Source organism: Talpa europaea (genome assembly GCF_964194135.1).
Source record: "Talpa europaea genome assembly, chromosome: 9".
Taxonomy (NCBI): Eukaryota; Metazoa; Chordata; class Mammalia; order Eulipotyphla; family Talpidae; genus Talpa; species Talpa europaea.
In genome coordinates, this window is record NC_140076.1 from 58787663 (window position 1) to 58809528 (window position 21866).

Consider the following 21866-nt stretch of genomic DNA (forward strand, 5'->3'; position numbering starts at 1 on the left):
GGGAACATCTCCCGGACAGGGGAGATGAGCAGGACGCCCGCGCCAGGGACTGGCAGTGTTTTTGCAAACCGTATGCGCGTAGGGCCACGCTGACAGTACCGCTACCCATGCCAGTTTTAAAAAGCGATTTCGCATTAAGTAACAGCTAAATTAATTAGAAAATAATTAGAATTGATGTCGTCTGAGGCTATGTTGGTAGTGATGGAACTGGCCTCTGCGTCGATGTTTCTTTTTGATCTTAATGTGTTTTTTAAGGTTGCAACAGCTGAAATGCACGTTTAAGACAATCTAGGACATTTTCCTATGCCTGCCTTGTGATCTTGCGTTTCACATTAATCTAAAGTACGTATATACACATGGGTGTATACACACTCACATTTTTTAAGGAGGTTAATATGCACCTTTTTTTTTTTTTTTTTTTTAAGGATATTAAGACCACTTAGTCTTTGGCCTTCTTAAAGGCTGCGGTTTGGCGGGAGACAGTTATAGAAATCTTTCAGAAATTGAATTATGTTGTGGATTTTTAATTGCTTAGAAAAGAGGTATCTTAATTGAAAATATGATCAAAGAATAAAGCTACATGTAATATATCAGACTGAAATAATCCAATTCCACTGCAATATGTAAAATGCTATATAACACACACAAAAAAAAATCAAGTACTTATTTACCACTTAAGGGATTAAAAGAAATATTCAAAAACCTAATATTTAAATGCTAAAATAAGGGATGTTTAGAATTTACATACTTTTGAAAGGATAATTGAAATGATCTAGAACTTTCACTTGGGAAGCTTTCATTGTGGAAGACAGAAGAATGGTATTTAAAAGAAAATGTAAAAGACAGTGCTATTTAGAATTAGGTTGTTTTTTTAATGGAGCTTATTTTATCTATAGAAATGCTGGTATTTAAATTTAATGGGTTGCTATGAATAAAATCACCGCCCACATCCCAATTTTATGTGAAAACTAAAAGAAAAATATTAATGCAAAAAATTAATACGATTTAAATTAGCCACATTCATTCCTTTCTCCAATTAAATTTCTTAGAAATTATGAATTAGCCAAGTTTGTAAATGTCATACTTGAAACTCGAATTTCTAGCGCAGATAAGATGCAAATAACTATTTAAATTTTTTATCTTTTATCTCAGACACCTAAATAAAACACTAGACTGGGCATTTTAAAAATTTATTTACAAAGTTGTGTACAACACGACGGAATAACATTTAGAATACCATATATATTCATTCATATATAAACAGACTTTTATAATAGAATGCCACTTTTCGCCTTTTGAAAATTCTTTATATTTAAAATCTCCCAACGTCTCTATACATTTTTTTTCTCACATAAAACTGCGGAGAGTGAACCTTCAAAAAAAATGAAAGTTCAGAGCTCTAAATCTACTGAATTTGCTTTTTCTTAAAAAAATAAAAACCCCCAAAAGGAAAGTCAGTAATTTTTATACAAATATGTACACAGAATTTTCCTCCCTTTCCCGACGGTAACTGAGAGCAGGCGCCGTCCGGGTGTATTTGTGGAAAATTCGGTTTTACCTGCATGGAAAGCTATTCCCGGCGGGCGCGCGGCCAGTTTGCTCCGCCAGCCTAGGTGCGCGCGAGAGGATGGGTGGCGGCCGCCGAAGGTCGGTGTAGGGGGGTCGGGGAGGAGGACACCGAGACGAGACAGACAAGAGTCCGGGATTGGGCGGAGGGGCCCGGACCAGGGCGGGGCGCGCCACCTCGAAGTGCAGCCGCCGCGGGACCCTGCGTCCGGGCCACCCGCGCGCCCCTATTGCGCCGGCCACTTGGCTTGCGCTGCGGCGGCCGCTGCAGCAGCGGCGGAGGCTGCGGGCTGCAAAAACTGTCCGGAGAGCGGCACACTCAGGATGGGCGCGATGGTGGCCGTCGTCCGGCTCAGCGACAGGGGCTGGTGCGTGGCCATGAGCGCCGCCGACTGCACGGTCCCGGGCGACCGCAGGAAGGACTGCGCGGCTGCACCGCCCCCGCCGCCCGCGGTGCCCCCAGTTACCCCGGCGCCCCCAGCGCCCGCCGCGGAGCCCCCGGGCGCGGCGGGGCCCCCGCCGATGATGTTTTCGATGCTAAACGACGGCCGCGCGCTCGGCTCGGACTTGATGAGCGACGCGGTGGTGCCCGCGGCGCCCGCCGTGCCAGCAGCAGCGGCGGCCGCGCCCAGGCTGTTAAGTTGCAGTTGCAGGCCGGGGCCGAGCTGCGAGCCAAACGCGGCCGCCTTTCGGCCCAGCTCGCCCGAGGGCAGCAGCGGCACGGCGGGCGGCAGCACGGGCGCCACGGGCGGCAGCGCGTACGGGTACTGGAGCGCAGCGGCGGCCGCTGCTGCAGCCGCGGCTGCGGGATGCGAGTAGGCGCCGGCCGCGGCCGCGGGGTGCAGGCCGTAGGGGCGGCCGTAGGGCCCCGCGGCGCCGGCCGCCGCGGCCAGGCTGTACGCGCCGAAGCTCTGCATCATGAGCGCCGTCTGCTCGCGCAGGTGCTCCTGCTGGTGGCGCTTGAAGCGTTTCCGGCGCCGCAGGAAGCTGCCGTTGTCGAACATGTCCTCGGACTGCGGGTCCAGGGTCCAGTAGTTGCCCTTGCCGGGGTTGCCCGGCTCGCGGGGGATCTTGACGAAGCAGTCGTTGAGCGAGAGGTTGTGGCGGATGCTGTTCTGCCAGGCGGGGAACTTCTCCCGGTAGTAGGGGAAGCGGTTGCTGATGAACTCGCAGATGCCGCTCAGGGTCAGCTTCTTCTGCGGGCTCTGCAGGATGGCCATGGTGATGAGCGCGATGTACGAGTAGGGCGGCTTCACCAGGCTGTTCTTGGGCTTGCTCGGGGCCAGGCCGCCCGCGCCCCCGCTGCCCGCGCCCGGCCCGCCGCCCTCCTCGGCGCCAGGGCCGCCCTTGCAGCCGTCGGCCTCCGACGCGCCAGCCTCGCCCCCCGGCCCGGCCCCGGCGCCCGGCGCCTCCTTGGGCAGGGCCAGGGGCTGCTGGTGCGGCGGCTGGGGCTGCCCGTGGTGCGGTGCCGACGGCGTCGCCTCGTCCGCCTCGTCCAGGCGCAGGTCGGGCGGCCCCGCGGGGCTGTCGCAGCCCGCGTCGCTGTCCTTCTCCTCCAGCCCCTCGTCGCCCTCGCCCACCACATCGATGTCCACGTCCTCGGCCGTCAGCACCGTCTGGCCGGACATGTCGCTGGCGCTGCCGCCGCCGGAGAGGGTCATCCCTCCTCGGGGTTGGTGGCGGCGGCGAGGAAGGTGCGACGGGCGCGGGAGGACTTCAGGGGCTGTCGCCGAGCTCAGGGGAAGGGGGCTTGGGCGCCCCCCGAAAGAGGGGGGACGGGGAGAGGGGAGGGGGTGCGGTGGCCCGGGGCCCTCCCGGCTCGGCTCACACTTGGCGGCGGGGCATAGCGGGGCGCGGGCGCTGCTGTCCGCCCCCGGCCGCCGCTCTCCGCAAAGTCCTGCTGCTCCCGGCGCTCGGTACTAGGCGCTGGATGCCTCTCCCGGCCCCGGCGGCCTCTCCACGCCGCGCCCCCTCACTTCACCAGCTTTTTCCTCCGCCGCGGGCCCGAGCGTGGGGCGCAGGAGCAGGAGCGGTGCAGACCCGCGCGGGACGCCGGGCGCCGGGCAGCTCAGAAGGGCGCGCGCAGGGGCAACGCTGGCGGGGCGGACGGGGTGGGGGGGGGTGTCGGGGACGCCGAAGCCCCCTTAGTCGAAAGTCCCGTTTTAAGGACTGGCCTGATAGATTACTTTCTACTTAAAGATCCAGCGGGAGGCGGGGCCACGTGACCGCGCGTGACGTCAGGGCCGCGGCAGAGCCGGCCAAACTCAAGTTGGTTCAGGGAATTGTCAACAAAGGGACGGAGGACGCGCAACTCCGCGCGGCACCGTGCGCCGGCATCCCGCGGGCCCCGAGGGCGCTCCGGCCCGCCGCAGGACCCACGCCCGGACTGGAGCCCAGCGCGGGGGTCGCGGGCGCCTGTGGGTGTGAGTGCGGCGGGGGGGTGTGAGCGAGTGAGGGCGTGGGCCCGGGCGCGGCTGCAGGACCCGCGGCGCTCTCGGTCCTGCCCTCCACGCCCCTTCTCGCCTTCCACTGACTACCCCTCCCTCGTTGGCCAAAGCGTTGTGGGCAGGAACTGGGTAACGGAGAACAAGATTACTAGTCCCATCTTAAGGAAAACTTAGTCTCGGTCCTCGCTTTTTGTCTTCGTTTGTTTCTTTTTAGCTCTGAAAAGTAAGGGTTGTACACCCGGCGCGTCTTGCCAGTTAGACTTCAGACCCCTCTCCAGCATCAGTGCTTCTTTGGTGGAGAAAACTACTAGAGGACGCGCCCTCCCTCGCCCAAAGCTAAACCAGCGGGTCCTGCCTGCGCTTTCCCATCTCAATGTGGGCGTGCTTATCTCTATCTCTCTCTCTCTCTATATATATATATATTACGCCCCCTCCCCCGCGCGAGGCCACGACAGCATCAGCTGGGGTTCCCGAAGGTCAGGAAATGGCTATTGATTAATCTATTAGAATAGTTGCCATGAGAAATAAAAACGACGTAAAGTAACCGGGAACCTATAAATAAAGAAGCCCGTAACTAGCTGCGCGAAGTTGTTAAACGACTTAGCTTGTGAAAAAGACGGAAATGAGGCGCTGGGGAAGGAGCCGGGATTGGCAGCGGCCTGGGTAAGTCGAGTGGGGCTGGGAAGAAGCTTTGGGCCTATATAGCTTAGACGCCGCACCTGGCCCGGGAACGCAGAACCACACGGAGAACCTACGTTGTGGTTTCCTCCTGGTTGGGCCCAGCCTCCCGGGAGCAGGGGCGGCCTCGGACATGCTGGCGGCCTAGGCTTTCAGTTACTGCTTTTACCAACGTGGATTCTTTCTTCTACAGGCGTAAGACAAACGCTCCAAGATTTAACTTCTGCAAAAGCCAGCAGCAAGGCGGCTGGAGGAGGAGGCAAGGATGCGGCTAGTGCACATCGAGTTTCCTTGGCACGGAAAGTCAGCAATGGTAGGAAAGACGGTGAGGATTTAGCTGGGCTTGGATTAGGGGCCGCAGAGAGATTCCTGGTACGCGGCATTGCTGGGGCGCAGACCTTCCACCTGCAAATAATGCTTCCTGACCCGGTGAATCTGTGAAGCGAAGCGCTGCCTGTTCTCTCCATCAGCTTCAGGCCGCCTCACTGTGCGCCGCAAGCTCCCGCCGGCGTGTGGGGCTTCTGGAACCCACGCCCAGTCTGTACGCTGAGGTCTGGGAGGGGAATGCCGGCCCCAATAGAAGAAGGAACACAGGGGTAAGAGGTCGGAGAGGAAATAGTGAAATAGTTACAGAAGACACCAGGAAACTGATTTCATTCCTAGTACGTAGTGTCGCTTCTGATTCCTTCAACCTGTGTCTCGCTGTTAACCTACTAACCCTTTTTCCTTGGCCTAGATACACTTAAAAGAAATCCACAAACTTGCTTCATTATAGGCAGTGTGATACATAGATTGACTTTCATGTCTTTTAGATGAATTTTGTGTCTAATGGGGCTTATCCATTGTCACCCATTTCGCAGGATGTTTCTAGTTGGAGTGCAGGGTGGGGGTTGTTACTCCATCCTAAGATGCTTGGAAATATACAAAGGTGGTTGTGGTTTTGTTTGTTTGTTTGTTTGTTTTTCTCTAAATGAACTTCCTGTTGCACCTAACCCTAAAATGCATCTCTGAGTTGATTTCCGCAGCTGCACCGCCTGTGGTCCTCATGCTCCGAACTGTTTATAATGCCTTTCTAAACAGCCTCCTGCGAAGCAGACCCCAACAGACTGGAGCGCTAGCTCACTGCCTACTGCTCCCGGCTGCAGAGGTCGAGGCTTTCATTGTCCGAGCAACCCAATAATTACTAAAAGGACGGTCGGAAGGACGAGAAAAAAGAAACTAAAATTTATAAATTCTTTTTGTTCAGATTTGGTTGTCCAGCTCAGAGGCAAACGCGGGCCTCAGCAAGCGCCCCCACGGCAGCCTAGGCTGGGCCCGTGTGGACGCGTGCACGTGTGGTGTGCGCGCGGGAGGGTGGCAGCTCCAGGGGCTGCCCTTGGCAGTCATCTTCCAGTCGCTTCCAAATGAGTCTAATTTCAATTCCGCTGCCCGCCAAGGCTGGTTCACAGGACTCCCTCGGCGTTGCCGGTCGCTGCTTCTCACCCTCCCCTCCGCCAAGAACGGGCCTGATCCGTCCATTCCCTGGTGGCTCATTGGAACATCCCTGAGGGAACGGATGGGGGGCGGGGGGGGGGGCGAACAACTCTCAGCCGCCAGTTCCATTTGTTGCGCTTTTTTTCTTTGACACAATAAAAGTCAAATTAATTGATTCATACCATTAATTACGGCGCGTAGCGTGAAAAGCAACGCTTCCCCTCGGTTAGAGATCTATTGTGCTAATCTCTTGTTCAATCAGTGTTACCATCTGATGCCGGGTCCGTCCCTTACAGAAACTTTTCGACTCGATTAGCTAAATGATGAGACGTGCAAGACCTACTGGCTGCATCCCCGACGTCCGGCGAGCGCGGGCTCTACAGCTTATTACCGATTTTCCCGCGGAGGCAGCGAGTTTTCCCACTACCACTTTTGGCTGGGGAACCTGCCGCTGTTTTTTCTCCTTCCGGGTGGACAGCGCAACCTCCCGGGACTGGAAAGAGGTGAAGCGGCCGCCCAGGTGGCAGGCAGGAAGGTTCCCGCTGCTCTCGCCACGGGACACCGCCTGGGCGGAAGGGCCGGAGCCCATCGCGGTGCAGGGGCCTGCCCCAGGCCGACTAGATTCCAAGCTAAGTAAAAATCCTGCTTGTCGCGTAATTGCAGTTTACTGCTGAAAGCCCACAAGTCGTCAGGAACCATCAAACTTTGGGACAGAGAGACGTGCAAGAAGTGAGATGCAGAAAGTGACACATTTTGTGGGAAGAAGATAATAAGATAGACGGAATGGAATGTTGGGTGGGGGAGAGAAAAATGGATAAACATTTATTGACTGGCAGATGGTTGGTGGGGGAGAGAAAGGGTGAATGAACACCTCACACACACACACACACACACACACACACACAAACACAATTACTATGAGCGAGTGACTACCTGGGTCACAACAAGCAAACTTCCCAGGAGGTGTTTAAAGAAGAAATGGCAGCCAGCTGTCTCACCTGTTAAAATGTTTGAGACGTTTCAGCCAAAGGAAAATGGAATAAAGCTCTCTCAGTTTCTTCTTGGGTGGGCAGAGTCCGTGGTACCGAACTGAGGAAGCCTTTAGGACAGGGGGCGACGTGGGCGGGGGCTGGTGATGGCGGAGGGGACCGAGGGTCTGACAACAGGAAGCACGATACTCGGAGTCCGGATCGATAGGAAGAAAATTGAGACGGAGGGGGGTGGGGGTGGGGTGCCATGGGGGAGATTTGGTATGTGCGTCCTGAGGGTGTGTGTGAGAGGAAGGGTGGGAAAGAAGTGAATAGAACAATTTATGACAGACGGGGAAATTAATTACAACTCAATTTGGGTTCTTAAGTGGTCAACAGGGGAGGAGCGGCAAGGTCAGAGTGTGCGGGAGACAGTGATGGCCCACCTGCCCCTCACCAGGCCAGAGCAAACCCAATTGCCCTCTGCCTCCACCTCTAAGTCAGACAGGAAGCCAATGGCTTGAATAAATCGTTGGTCCGATGTGAGAGAATCCTCTTGCCCGTGCGCGGGTGCACTTTTCTTCCAATCCGGGGAGACGTGACCAGTTTCTGCACGGTAAGGGGTGAAACTCTTACCGAGAGCAGACACCCTTTTTTTCAGAGGAAACAAAATTTGAGTAGAGCCCATTTGGAATACTTTATTCCTCCTCCCTCAGCCCCCATCTCAAGAACCAATCTTCAAAGATTTGTAAAACTATACAGCCTCTGCCTGAATGGCCACCACCGAGGGAAGTGAAAAGTATTGAGCAGATACCTACCCTGGTGCCCAAGCCACCCAGGTTATTTCTATTTCCAGGTGGGTGGGATTTTCCATTCTTGTCAGCATCCGTGTCTATACACCTCTCCATCTCTTCAGGGTGGAAAAGAAAAAAGCGCTAATTTAATGTTCTTGTTTGGATTTGCATCTCAAAACTTCATTTATTTTCAAGGTATCTGCTACTCAGGGCCCATGCCAAAGAGTGCCTGCAATGGCAAGAGACCAAAAGAAAAGGAGAGATAGAGGGAGTGAGAGAGAGGATGACTCCGAATTTATTTATATTGGAAATGTATAAACATCCATTCTGTAAAAGGCAACACGTTTAATTAACGATGAGAGAGCAGTTAGGGGCAGAAAGCTAGTAAAATTGTGTGATAAATTTATGGCATTGTTAGCGTGCTTTTAATTATGGCTATTATGTTAATTATTTCACATTAGCATGGAGTTATCAGCAGCATGTCAGATTTAATCAAAACGAGCCTTTCTCTCGAAAATTGTTCTTTTCTTCCGGGAGGAGAAAGGTCCTGGGCAGGATCGGGGCTTAAAAATGACTTGGCACTGAAAGCTCGTCTTTCCGACACGGTTTGGGGCGACGCGGCCGGCTGTCCGTGGGGTCCCTCCAGGCTATCGGCAGCTCGCGGACGAGCCGAGAGCCGGGTTTTTAGGAATTCACCATTTTCACCCCCTTCGGAGCTGACACTTTATCATATGGGATCATTCTGTCAAACAATATGATGCTACTCATTTTTATCTGTCCCGCTTTACAAACCCCCATTCAGCCCGCCTAGGAGCAACAAAAGCCGTGCAGCGCGCGGCGGCCGCGGGCAGCCCCAGCCTCCCGGGCTCACTGGAGAGCGAGGCGAGAGCGGCCGCGGAGAGCAGGCGGCGGGCGCGCTCCGCGCCGCGGGAGGGAAGGCGACCGGCCCGGGCCCGCGCGCTCAGGTGGCGGGTCGTCGGGTGTGGCCCGGGGCGGGACACGCCTCCCCCAGGTCGGCGCCCGCCCCTGGCCGCCCCGCGCGCGCCGGGCAGCGGCACCTTTCCCTGCCCGCGACCGACTCGCCCACCTAGACCCCATCGATTTCTTAATCACTGCCAATCGATTTATTGGGAGCAAATAAATAGACCGTTTTGGAAACGTTTCAATTGTCCGCTTGATGGTCGGGGCGCTGACGTGGGAGGGCGCGCGGGGCCGCGGGGCGCGCGCGGGAAGGGGCTTGTGGGAACGTGCGGAGCGCGGGGGCCGCGCGGGAGCCTCGTGGGAGCGCGCGGGGGGCGCCCCGCCACAGGACCCGGGGCGCTTGGATCGCGGGCGACGCCGGGGACCGGTCGAGGGTTCGGCGTCTCGGGTCGCGCTCAGCTCCCTCTGGCGGTGGGGCGGCCAGGAGCCCCGGGCCCGGCCCTTCCAGCTAGTCACGTCCAGGCAAGTTCGCCCGGTTTATGATTCCCGCGTAAAGTTCCCCTCAGGCCTCCGAGCCAACCTCGGGCCTTTCCCGGGACCTGCGCGGGCAGCGGCCGCGCGACCCGTGGGCAGCTCGGGCCCACCGCGCGGGTCTCCTCGCCCGGGCGCGCGGACGCTGCTGCCTCGGCTCCCCTGGGCCGGGCGCGGCCTTGCGGCCCCAGACCACTCCCGACCCGCCCTTGCCGGGGCCGGGCTGAGGACCAGCCAGCTGTTGCCTTATTTTTAGCGCCATTCCATTCGCGTGGTTATATTTAACTCGGTCCACTCCTGCGAGGAGGTCGCTTGGACATCCAATTCTCCACATCGCAGCTCGAGCCCCGCCGACTTTGCCTCAGGGGTAGCTCCTCAGGGGCGGCTGGCAAACTCCCGCCTAAGAATCTTGGACATGTCCGGAGCTTGGCGAGGAGGGGAGAGGTTGAGAGGGCGGCTTCTAGGAGCCGTCGCTACCTCTCCAGCAGACGGGCCGATGAGAGCGGCAGCCCTGTGTGGGGGAAGGGTGTGGACACTCAGTCCCAAGGGAAGGATTGTTTGCTGGGGTAATGGGTCCTTTCCCTACTTTGCATAACCTGCATCCAGGTGACCTAGAAGACCTCTTGTAACTATGTCCTTGAAAGAGTTTGTGATGTCTGTATGCGCTCAGGGGGAATCCCCTCTCCTCACTGCTCACCCCACAGGAGACTTAAATTTGAATAGTATGTTGGCTCCCTAGTTCCCGGCACAGTCTTCTCTTGATGAGATCTCCACACCGTTACACTGGTTCAGTCACATCCTGGGGAAAACGACCCATTTGGATAACACACAGAAACACCATTCTAATGCACACTGTTTGCTCAGAAGGTCAAACTGAATCGACAAACAGTGCAAAAACCATGTACTAACGGCATACATACAGATGTGACATGACCTAGGATATTAAAACACACTTTTAAATTTATTTCTCTTACACTTTTAAAGCAAGGACTTCAGCTTGGGTTGTAGGCGGTTCTGATTGCCTCTTCTGGTAGATTTCCCTACAGTGTAGGAGAGAGGGATGGAAGTCATACCCAGAGTAGAATTCAGGGGGAGAGAACATGTAAATATGTGTATATGTATTTTTGTTTGCTCACTTATGCCTTTGTTAATATTTTGTTAAACAGTGCTAGACCAGGAAAAGTGCTTGGGAGGAAAAGAAGAATCAAATTCAGGTGATGAAAACTAGGGCAGAGGAAAACAGCAGTGGAGGGCCTTCTCATGCAGTGGGGAAGTAGAAAAGTAAGAAGCTTTCCAATACAAAGGATATTCAATACAAAGGCGTTTCAATACAGAAGATACAGAAGGAGCAGCGTATAGTTTACTATGACTGGAGCAGGCATGTAGCTGAGGTTGGAGAGTTGACACTGGAGAGGTAGACAAATGAAGTAATGAAGGTTCCTGAATACTGGGGCTAAAGAAACTGAAGTTGATAAGGACCTACTGAAGGGGTTTAACTTTGTAATTGACATCATCAGAGAGCAATTTGGAATGATCTATGGAGGGTCTAAAAAATAAACCAGAGGGAGATTGGAAGTAGTAAAGAGATGATTTCAGTATCTCAGTAAGAGGTAAAGAAGGCAGTGACTTAAGATATTGGCAGTGGGACTGAAGAAGAGATAACGTTGAAAGATTTAGGAGGTAAAATAGCTTTAAAAATTATCTCCTTTATTGCTTCTCAGCCTTTTGATTAAGATCAAGTATAAAAAAATTATCTCAAACAAAAACAAAAATGAAAAAAACTGGGCTATAGGCCTCAAGCTCAGAAAATAAACAGGCCCCAGAAAACAAACAACACTAAGCCGAGCAAAAAAATAATTTTAAAAAATCATCTCCTTTAATATGTTAGAACATGCTTGTCACTTTCCTGGTCAAAGATTTTATTGTTTGTAGAAGAAAATTTAGGAAAATGTTTATAGATATGATCTATTAATAGCTCCAGCTTACCTTCTAGTTTCATTTGCATTTCATGCTCCAACCCCATAGGACTGTATTCCATTGCAAGGACACACTATCAATGCCATCATGTGCCAGTTGTGTGGCCTTGATTGAGTAAATTCCTTAGAGACTCTATGCCTCATTTTCTCATCTGTAAAATGGGGATACTAGTGCCTTCCTTGTTGTAAGTATTAATTATACCTAAGGGCCTCCCTGGTGGCACAAGGGGTTAAGCTGCAACCTATGAAGCTGTCTGCAGCTACTGTAGCACCAGCTCCATCCCCGGCCAGGGAGGAACCCACAAGGCACTGCAGACCTCTCCTGTCTTGCCCGCTACTCCCCTTGGCAGTATATTTCAGTCAATCTGCCTGTACTGTTCCCTGTTCTGTCTCTAGCGAATCCTCTGGCCTGTACCCCAGTTCTTATATGCATAAATAAATAAATCTTTAAAAAATTTTTAAAAAGTATACCCAAAACACTTAGAACAGGATTTGACACTTAGTGAAGATCACTCCAAAGATTTTTGGGTTTTTTTTTTGTGGGACCCTCGCTGGCGGCCGGGAACGAACCAGAGCTGTAGAGGCTGCTGGCAGCCTCGCAGCCTAGCGCTCAACCGCTGTGCCACCAGGAGAGGCCCCAAAGATTTTTGTTTTAATTAATTGTGTCTTTTTAATGTCTTTTCCTGGTTTCTGACTGGGAGACATAGTCCCAGCCTTCCAGAAGTTTTCAGGTTAGTTGTGAAGAGTGAAAGAGGCAGGCATTTTAAGCCCTTGAAAGTAGAGATTGAGAGGCTTAGATTAATATTATTGTTTTTTAAAGATTTATTTATTTATGCATACAAGAGCTGGAGTACAGGCCAGAGGCATGGGGGGGTGAGAGGATTCACCAGAGACAGAGTGGGGAGCAGAACAGGCAGACTGACTGAAATACACTGCTGAGGGGAGAAGCGAGCGAGTCAGGAGAGATCTGCTGTGCCATGTGGGTTGCTCCCTGGCTGGCCGGGAATCGAACTCATGCTACAGTGGCTGTGGATAGCTTTATAGGTTGTGTCCTAACCCTTGCACCACCAGAGAGGCCCTATTATTATTATTTTTATCCTGTTAGTGACTATTGTGGAATTTTGAGTAGGGAAGTGATGTGACTGCTTATGTGTTTTAGTAATATTACTGTATCATCAGTGTGGAGATGAACTGAAAGGGGAAGATGATGAGTTCAGTTTTGTACATTCTGAATTTGAGGTGCTGATGGAATAGATGAGTAGAGATAATTAGTGGAAGAGTTTAGAGCAGTGCTGTCTAATGGAAATATAGAGCCACATATGTGAGCCATATATGTGCTTTTATTTATTTTTATTTTTTAAAGATTTGTTTATGCATCCAAGAACTGGGGTACAGGCCAGAGGTACAGGAGGTGAGAGGGTTCACCAGAGACAGAGTGGGGAGCTGAACAGGCAGAGCTACTGAAATACACTGCTGAGGGGAGCAGTGGGAGAGTCAGGAGAGCTTTGCTGTGCTCCCTGGGTAGCTCCCTGGTCAGGGATGGAACTTGTGCTGCAGAGGCTGTGGACAGCTTCACAGCACTGGGCTTAACCCCTTGTGCCACCAGGGAGGCCCATATTCATACTTTTAAATATCTAATAGCAGAATTTAAAAAAGTAAGCAGAAACAGAAAATTCATTTTAATATTTTATTTATCTCACTGTGCCTAAATATAGTCATTTAAGTATGCAATATATGTAAAAGTCTTTTAGCTATTTTCTAGTCATTTTTTTTCTAACTAAGCCTTTCACATATTGTGTGTATTTTATTCTTATAGCCATCTCAGTGTGAACTTGCCATATCTCAAGTGATCCATAGCACATGTGGCTAATGGCTATTGTATTGGGCCAATTAGGTCTAGAGCTCAAGAGAGAACTTAGGACTACAGGTTAAGATTTGGGAATCATTAGTGTTCAAATGTCATAGTTCAAGCAATGAGAGTGTGTAAAATGAAAAAAGACCAAGGGAATATCAGAGGTGGCAGAAAGAAGAGCCGATAAGAGAAGGTGAGAAAATAAATAGAGCATAAGTTGGAAACTTAACATGGAAACTTGTCATGGAAAGCAAGGAAGAGGGAATTTTTTTAAAAGATTTATTTATTTATGCATACAAGAACTGGGGTACAGGCCAGAGGTTCTGGGGGGCGTGGTGAGAGGATTCACCAGAGTAGGGAACAAAATAGGCAGATTGGCTGAAATACACAGCTGATGGAAGCAGCAGTCAAGACAGGAGATGTCTGCTGGGCATCTGTGGGTCACCTCCCTGGCATGGCTGGTGATTGCTCTGTCTTTAATCCCTGCACCACCAGGGAGGCCCCAGAAAGAGGGAATTTTAAGAAGTAAACAAGGCCAGGAGTTCCTGATATGTATTTCTATTGTGTATGGTGTATGTGTATCTGTTATATAGATATCAGTATGAGATAATTAGTGGAAGAGTGATAGGAATCCATCACTGATAGTAGGAATCCATCACTGATAGGAAATCCATCTGTGATAGGAATTATTGAAATATGTGGATTGTTTGGTTACTCAAATTCTGGTGAGGCGATATTTATTTGTTTATTTAAACAACAGAAATTACTTAAAACAAATTATTCTCAAAGTTGTTATGGTGAGGCAGTTATTGAGAATAGATACACTTTCTTCATTCTGTGCATAGTTGCAAAATATTATTGTTTTCCTTCATTAAAAAATGCATATTGCTTCTTTCTATCACCTGTATCAGTCAGTGGCCAAATGTTCATTACTGTTTGCCTGGACTTGTTCCAATTGAAGTCTACTTTTTATGTATAATCAATAATGTCTGGGGCCTGTTTTATTCTCAGAGGTGTCCCAGTTTGTATAATAAATTATTTGGTCACCTGTATATGGTAGATGTAACTTTCAACACTTAGAACATACTCAGAAGCTGACCATCAGATAAATAAATCAAATTTGGGTGTAGATGTGACTTTTCAGATGTAGTTCTGTAAGTATAGTTCCATAATTGAATACAATTATTCTTTTTTTAAAAAAAGATTTATTTATTTATGCATACAAGAGCTGGGGTACAGGCTAGAGACTCAGGGGGTGAGAGGATTCACCAGAGACAGAGTGGGGAACAGAACAGGCAGACTGACAAAATACACTGCTGAGGGGAGCAGCCGGCAAGACAGGAGAGGTCTGTTTTGCCATGTGGGTTGCTCCCTGGAGGGCCAGGAATTGAACTCGTGCTGCAGAGGCTTCGGATTGCTTCATTCATAGTGCTTAAACCCTTGTGCCAGCAGGGAGGCACCCCCCCCCCATTTTCTTTCAATCTCTTTTCTGTATTCCTGTTCCGTTTCCTACCGCTTTCCCTTTCATTTCCCCTCATCCTATTTTTTTCTTTCTCCTTTCTCCTCTTCTTCCTGTGTAGCTGTCTTCTTGATTTTGTCTTCTTTGCACTATCACTTATTTGCATGCATTGTCTTACTCAATACTTAAAACAACCCTGTCTCATAGGTACATACTAGTATTCCCATTTTTCAGTTGAGAGATTGAACAACTTATTCATGGTCATTTAGCTAAAAAGTAGACTAATAGGTATGCAGATCGAGCCTATATGATTCCAGAGTCTGTGCTTTAATCATATGCAGAGTGAAAGGAATTGTTCTAAAAGAAAGACAATTTGCTAACTCTTGGGTTAAACTAGTTGAGTTCAGATTCTTATTTGGTGAATAGAGTTAAACAGAAAACAATGGTCAAAGCCTCTAATTCTCGCAGGAGGCTACACTGTAGCTCCAAAATAATCAAAGTTTAAGTAATTATTTTCCTTTAAAATAAAGGAGATAAAATCCTGGAAGTTTAAAACAAGGTCGAGATTCTAATTTCTCTAAGCAGTCCCAGCCTATTGAATTAGCTGGTTCCCCAGAGACCTGATTACTTTGCCACCTATTAGGAAAATTTCTGTCCTAGTTCCTCCTACCAACCCCCATGTGTAATGAGCTGCTAAGAGGGTAGCAACTACCTCTGATTATCTTTTTTTTTTTCTCCTAAAGTATATGACACCAAACCATCACATCAAAAATGTCCTATGAGGCCTAAGGAAATGAATCTTTGTGTGTTAGTTTAGATGTCTTTACTTTCAGTGTCCTAACTTTGAACTTGTTTCAAGGGAGTTATAATTTGGCATGTACTTTTCCTTTTCAGGAGTAGACTGGCCCTAGAAAAAAAAGCCAAGAAAATCCCCTATCTCTACTAGTCTTATCAGTAATTCAGTGGTACTCCTAGCAAATTTTTTTTTTTTTTTTGAACACTACCCCTTTAAAGAAGAAAATGTTTTCCTTGTGCTCTGATTTGGGTATTGTTTAGGGAAAGTGATATTTAGTTTGAAGATGAGAAGTCCTTCTAAATACTCCTTATGTCCTCAGGGCATTAACAGTTTTTGAATATTCACTCTTGCTTATTTGAAAGACTTAGAGGAAAACAGCTATACTTACTCCACTATTATGTTAATCTAATTTACATAGCAACTGGAATTGTTTATATAGGGGATTTTGTCTGTGGTATTGTTTGCCTAAGAAAGAAAACTTGAAAGCAATCTTGTCATGCAATATTTACAGTCTGCAAGCTGCATATATTTGGGAAATCTTGCTAAAATATTGCATGACAGGAAATTTCAATGAGCATGTTCAAATGAATTCTAAAAAACCAGACAGAAAGGAAATATGCCTCTCTGTTTCTGAAACATTTATCTCCCTGGGTGGAAAAGGGTAGGAATAAACCTTTGAATGATAGTCTTTGAGAAAAATACACATTAATCTGTGGTTTAATGTGTTTTCTAAATGTCTTAATTGCTTTTAAAGTCATGTAAATAAATAACATTCAAAGGTTGTGAATTAATATCCTAGGAAATTACTGATATAAAGTCTCCTGTTTCAAATCATATTTATGAGGTACCACAAATAATTTTCAGCCCAGAATCAAGAAATTTGAGGTTGGAAAACTTGAATTTATCAACTATTAAGGTAGGAAAATCTTTGTTTTGTTGTACTCTGCGGTAAAGGAAGGAAGGATCAGCTCTGCCAGGCAGATGGTAAAGACCTTGGATAGCTAAATCTTAATGGAGATTATATTTTTAAAGCTAGGAATTGAACCTGAAGATAAACACAGCATGTACCTAATTTTATTTCTGAACAGAACAGTTCTTGTCTTACAGAGGGAGGTTAGGTTAAACATTTGTTTTAAATGAGGATCAGGGCCTGCCTGGTGGCGAAGGAATTTAAGTCTCAGCGCTATCAACTTATCACCAGCCATTGGGGCATGAGTTCAATCCCCTGCCAGGGAGATAACCACATGGCTCAGCAGACCTCACCTGACTCATGCCCTGGGCCCCTCAGCAGTGTATTTCAGTACAGCTGCCTGTTCTACTCCCTACTCTGTCTCTGGTGAATCCTCTCACCTCCCCTCCACACCTCTGGTCCTCACCCCAGTTCTTGTATACAGAAATAAATAAATCTTTAAAAATAAATAAGGATCAGGGCCTCCCCGGTGGCGCAGCGGTTGATCGCTGGGATGCGAAGCTGCCCGCGGCCTCTGTGGCGCTGGTTCAATCCCCGGCTGCTCCCCGGCCACGGGAGGAGGGTCCCACATGGTGCACAGACCTCTCCTGCCGCCCGCTGCTCCCCTCAGCAGTGTGCTTGGGTTCTGCCTGCTCTGCTCCCCGCTCTGACTCTGGTGAATTCTCTCACCCTCCTGCGCTTCTGACTGTATCCAGTGCTTGTATAAATAAATTAAAAAAAAAAATCTTTAATAAAAACAAACAAATAAATAAATAAATAAATAAATAAATAAGGATCAGTTTTCTGAATTAAAAGTGAATGTATCTGGTCTAAATTCTTTTCCTTGCCCCTCTGATGATTAAAAAAAAAATCTATAATCTGATTACCTTTTGGGAGAAATTTTAATATTGAACTTTACTTGATTTATGAAACTCACTTTATTCTTTTACCCTTGCTCCTATAAGAGAGCTCTTTATCCCTCCTCAAAATATGAAAGTTCTGTGGTATGTTTTCTTTGGTCCATGATATATATACATGACCCTGTATATAAGTACATGTAACTACATATATTCATACAAATATACATACATGAAATACAAGTTCAATAGAACAAGATTCACACTCTATGTGTTTTACTATTATTTTTTTTTTTCTATTCTGGGGGAAAAAATGCTTGTCATACCTACAAAATCAATTTCATGGCCCACTAATGAGTTGTGACCAATAGTTTGATAAAACATGTTTTAGACTCTAGAGAAATAAGAGAATTGAACAAGCACATTTCTTTGACTTTCAGGAATTCTGAAGCCAAGGAAACTTCCCTCCATTACATCTTCTTTCATGTTTTCCCCTAACCCTTTATTTTCTCCTTACATTATCTTTAAACCTGGGATCCTACAGGCTGAAAGAAAGAAGGGTAATTTTTATAACCTCTAGCTTTATGAGTAGAGTTGAAACCAGGAAGTGTCTCATAGAATAACCTATAACAGAATAAAACATCTGTGATTTGGGTATACTTTAAACCTGTTGCAGAGATGGTCTTTTATTATAGATGTACACACTTCATGTGACAGATAGTCTATAACCTTACTTTTTAAGCATACTGTCTGCTATTTAAAATAATTTCTTCTTTTTTAAAAGATTTATTTATTTATACATATGAGAGCTGGGATACAGGTCAGAGGTGCAGGAGATGATAGGATTCACCAGAGACAGCCAGGAACAGAACAGGCCGATTGTGAAATACACTGCTGAGGAGAGCAGCTGGTGAGGCAGGAGAGGTCTGCTGTGCCATGTGGGTTGTTCCCTGGCTGGCCGGGAATTGAACTCGTGCTGCAGAGGCTGTGGATTGCTTCATAGTGCGGTGCTTAACCACTTGAGCCACCAGGGAGGCCCTATTTAAAATAATTTCTTTACAGGGCCTCCCCGGTGACGCAGCGGTTGAGCGCTGGGTTGCGAAGCTGCCCGCAGCCTCTGCAGCGCTGGTTCGATCCCCGGCTGCTCCCCGGCCACTGGAGGAGGGTCCCACATGGCGCGCCGCCTGCTGCTCCCCTCAGCAGTGTACTTCGGTCCTTCTGCCTGCTCTGCTCCCCGCTCTGGCTCTGGTGAATTCTCTCACCCTCCCGCGCTTCTAGCTGTACCCAGTGCTTGTATAAATAAATAAATAAATCTTAAAAAAAAAAAAAGACTGTCCAATTGGTGGTGCCAAATAATGTTTAAAAAATAAATAAAAATAAAAAATACCACAAATCCTTTTGTTATATAGCAAATAATATTAGACTATCAGCTCTAGCATGGTAGGGATTTTTGTCCATTTTACTCACTGATATGACCTCTAGAACACTGCCTGGCACAAGCTGGTGCCATTAATATTTTTTCAATATATCTAAATATAGAGTTTCATAGAGATTTCACCAACTGGTACATAGTTGTATTTCTATAGCATAATAGGTTATACATAGTGCTGCTGCTCAGTATACCTTGTCCCATTGTGTAACAGAAGACCCTTTGAGCCAAGATCACAGTAAAAAAAAAAAAAAAAAAGACCCCTCATTAGCTTAAAATTGTTGCTTTAAGTAAAGCAAATGAAGTCAGGAAAAGAAGAACAAATAACCAATGAGAGACAAAAGAATTCAGATATGAATAATAATATCAACCATTTATTGGGTGCTGAGCAGGAAGGGGGGGAATATTGTCATTCAGTTCTCACAAATCTGAGAAGTAAATACTATATTTAGTATTTTAAATCCTTTTTGGAAGAAATTAAGGTTTAGAGGACTTAAATAAATTGCTCACAGCTATATAGTTAGTAAGCAATTAAACTGGAATTTGAAACTATGGTCCACTGTTTTAATCATGATATTTAAATTTAAAGCTTATTAAGATACTTCAGTTTGAAATGCACATATTTGGCTTTTTTTCATTCATTCATTTAAACAAATAAATTTGAGAACCTGCTTTCTACATACCACATATCACATCTACAGTGGTAACCACACAGATGTAGTTCCTGCACATGGATCTAATGGAACAGGCAGATAATGAACACATTAAGAATAAAAACGTATAAAATATGATAAGGAAAGGAACAGAGTATTATGATAGAAAATAATAGCTGGGAAGCCTGATGGTTCTTCTAACCTACATCTGGTTGAAGAGCAGCCTGGAGCAGAGGGTAGTTGGTGGGTGGTGAGAAAGATGAGAGGGTGGGACACTCTGTGCTCAGTAGCTGAATGGCCTAAGGCAAAAGCCCTGAAGCAAAAAAGAGTGTGGCTGGTTACACTGGAGCTTTGTGTGACAAAGGGATAGGAAACACAGTTGGAGAGGTTGGCCAGGTCATTGTGTCTCAAAGGCTATGGACAGGAGTTTGGGTTTTGTTACAAATACAAAAAGATAGCCATTCTCAAATTAGTCCTTGTGATTACACTAACAAAGAGAGATTTTTAAAAAAATATTTTATTTGTGCATACAAGACCTGGGGTACAGGCCAGAGGTGTGGGGGCTGAGAGGGTTTACCAGAGACAGAGTAGGGAGCAGAACAAGCAGAGTGACTTAAATACACTGCTGAGGGGAGCAGCTGGGCGAGACAGGAGAGAGAGGTCTATTTCGCCTTACTTCCTGGCAGGCTGGGGATTGAACTCATGCTGCAGAGACTGCGGATTGCTTCATAGTGCTGTGCTTAACCCCTCCCACCAGGGAGGCCCCAAAGAGAGATTCTTAATTGCAGTACTTGGTAAACCCATTGCATCAAATGCAATTCCAATATCTTATTAATTATTATATTGTATAATAATGTAGTAGATTATGTTAACTGCTCTGTATCCTTTTACTATTAGCCAACCTTCTAATACCTTTTCAAGAGCACATGCATTTTCTTTGGTAATTTTCCATTTGGAAATATCTAGCTTTTTTTGTTTATTCCTGTACTATCTATCCCTCCTGTACTATCTATCCCTATAGTACATCAATTGTCTTTGGAAAACATTTATTGAAGTCTTGCTAAGTGACTCACCTATGGAATTTATACTGATGAACTTGCAGACTAGTAGCAGAATTAAGATACATTAAGTATTAGAAAGTGTTAAGTGGGATGGAAGACACCAGTAAAAAGTTCTGAGAGTTCAGAAGAAAAAGAGCTTCCTTTTTCCTCTGAGAGACTGGGGGGGAAGGGACAGGGGTGGGATTAATGGAGACTTCCTGAAGGAGGTAGCATTTCCTCCTGGTTTTGAAAGGATAAATAGGATTTAAACAATAGGAAGTTAGGAAAATGTCAAAAATGCTATCAAAAGTAGTAAGTATAATTGTGTGTTTGGTGTGGTTCTTACTGCATTTTGGATCCTCAATTTGATATGATTGTTATCAGACCTTTGGGAAATGCCCGGGAGTAAAATAGTTTGTATGGAGTATACAATAGGATTGGAGTTCATGCACTCACTCTGCAGGAAATTATCAGTAGTTCTGTTATAGAGCAACCCCGATATTAAAACGGGTTCCTGGCTGTGGGTCCTCACCCGCGCGCTTTAAAGGGACTTATGAATACTCTACTACACACACACACAAAAGGTTAATAAAGGTTTATTTACAAGAGAAAAGGAAATAAGGAAAATGTACAACTCAGGGAAAAAATAGGGAAATAAAGTCTTTAATGCGTCCTATCCGATCTGACGACCTGGAAACCCAAAGTCACTCTCAGAGCTGGCCTGTCGCTGCGAGCTGGCGGAGAGCCACAATGGGGGATCCCCAAAGCCCACGTGTCTGCCTTTTGTATCCACCTGGCTGCTTAACCCCACCCTCAGGTCCCAGCCACCTTCCCTTTGGTGATGATGGGATTTGGAGTTCCCAGTGTCTTTGGCTTTGACCTGGGGTGGGGGTGGAGTCCACAAAGCCTATATGGAATTAGCTTTGGGACATCCTTTTTCCCCTAACAGTTCCAGCCAGGGTTGTTTGTCTTGGCTTTCTTAAAACTGCTTAAAATTTATTTGCAAATTATATGGAGACCTAAAGAATTAGAGATGTAGTGTTAAGAGAGCATTGGATGGGGAGACAATTCAGTTCTTTTGCCGCCACAATGTGTGATTGTTTCTCTAAAGCCATTTTTATTTTTCTGTAAAAGCGAAAATGATTCCATCCTCTTTATCCCCTTCCTTTTATGGCAAAGATGACTATGAATAGTGATGGAAAAAGCTAAGAAAGATGCTGTTAGGCCTCCCCGGTGGCGCAGTGGGTTGAGCCCAGCGCTGTGAGACTGTTGGAGATTCTCCTGCCAGGGAGATTCTCACAGGAGACATCTCCTGTCTGGCCTGCTGCTCCCCTCAGCAGTGTACTTCTGTCCTTCTGCCTGTTCTGCTCCCTGCTCTGTCTCTGGTGAATTTTCTCACCCTCCCACGCCTCTGGCCTATACCCCAGTGCTTGTATAAATAAATAAATCTTTAAAAAAAAAAAAAAAGAAAGATGCT

The 21866-nt window shown here is 47.4% G+C and overlaps 1 protein-coding gene across 1 annotated transcript; it reads right to left on the reverse strand.

Annotated features, from left to right (window-relative positions):
• Positions 1 to 1793: 1793 nt before the first annotated feature.
• FOXD3 (forkhead box D3) lies at positions 1794 to 3227 on the reverse strand (the record flags this gene model as incomplete). The annotated part of the gene is made up of 1 exon (XM_084243617.1): positions 1794 to 3227. One exon carries the CDS (start codon positions 3225 to 3227, stop codon positions 1794 to 1796), a length of 1434 nt encoding a protein of 477 aa, XP_084099743.1.
• Positions 3228 to 21866: the final 18639 nt, after the last annotated feature.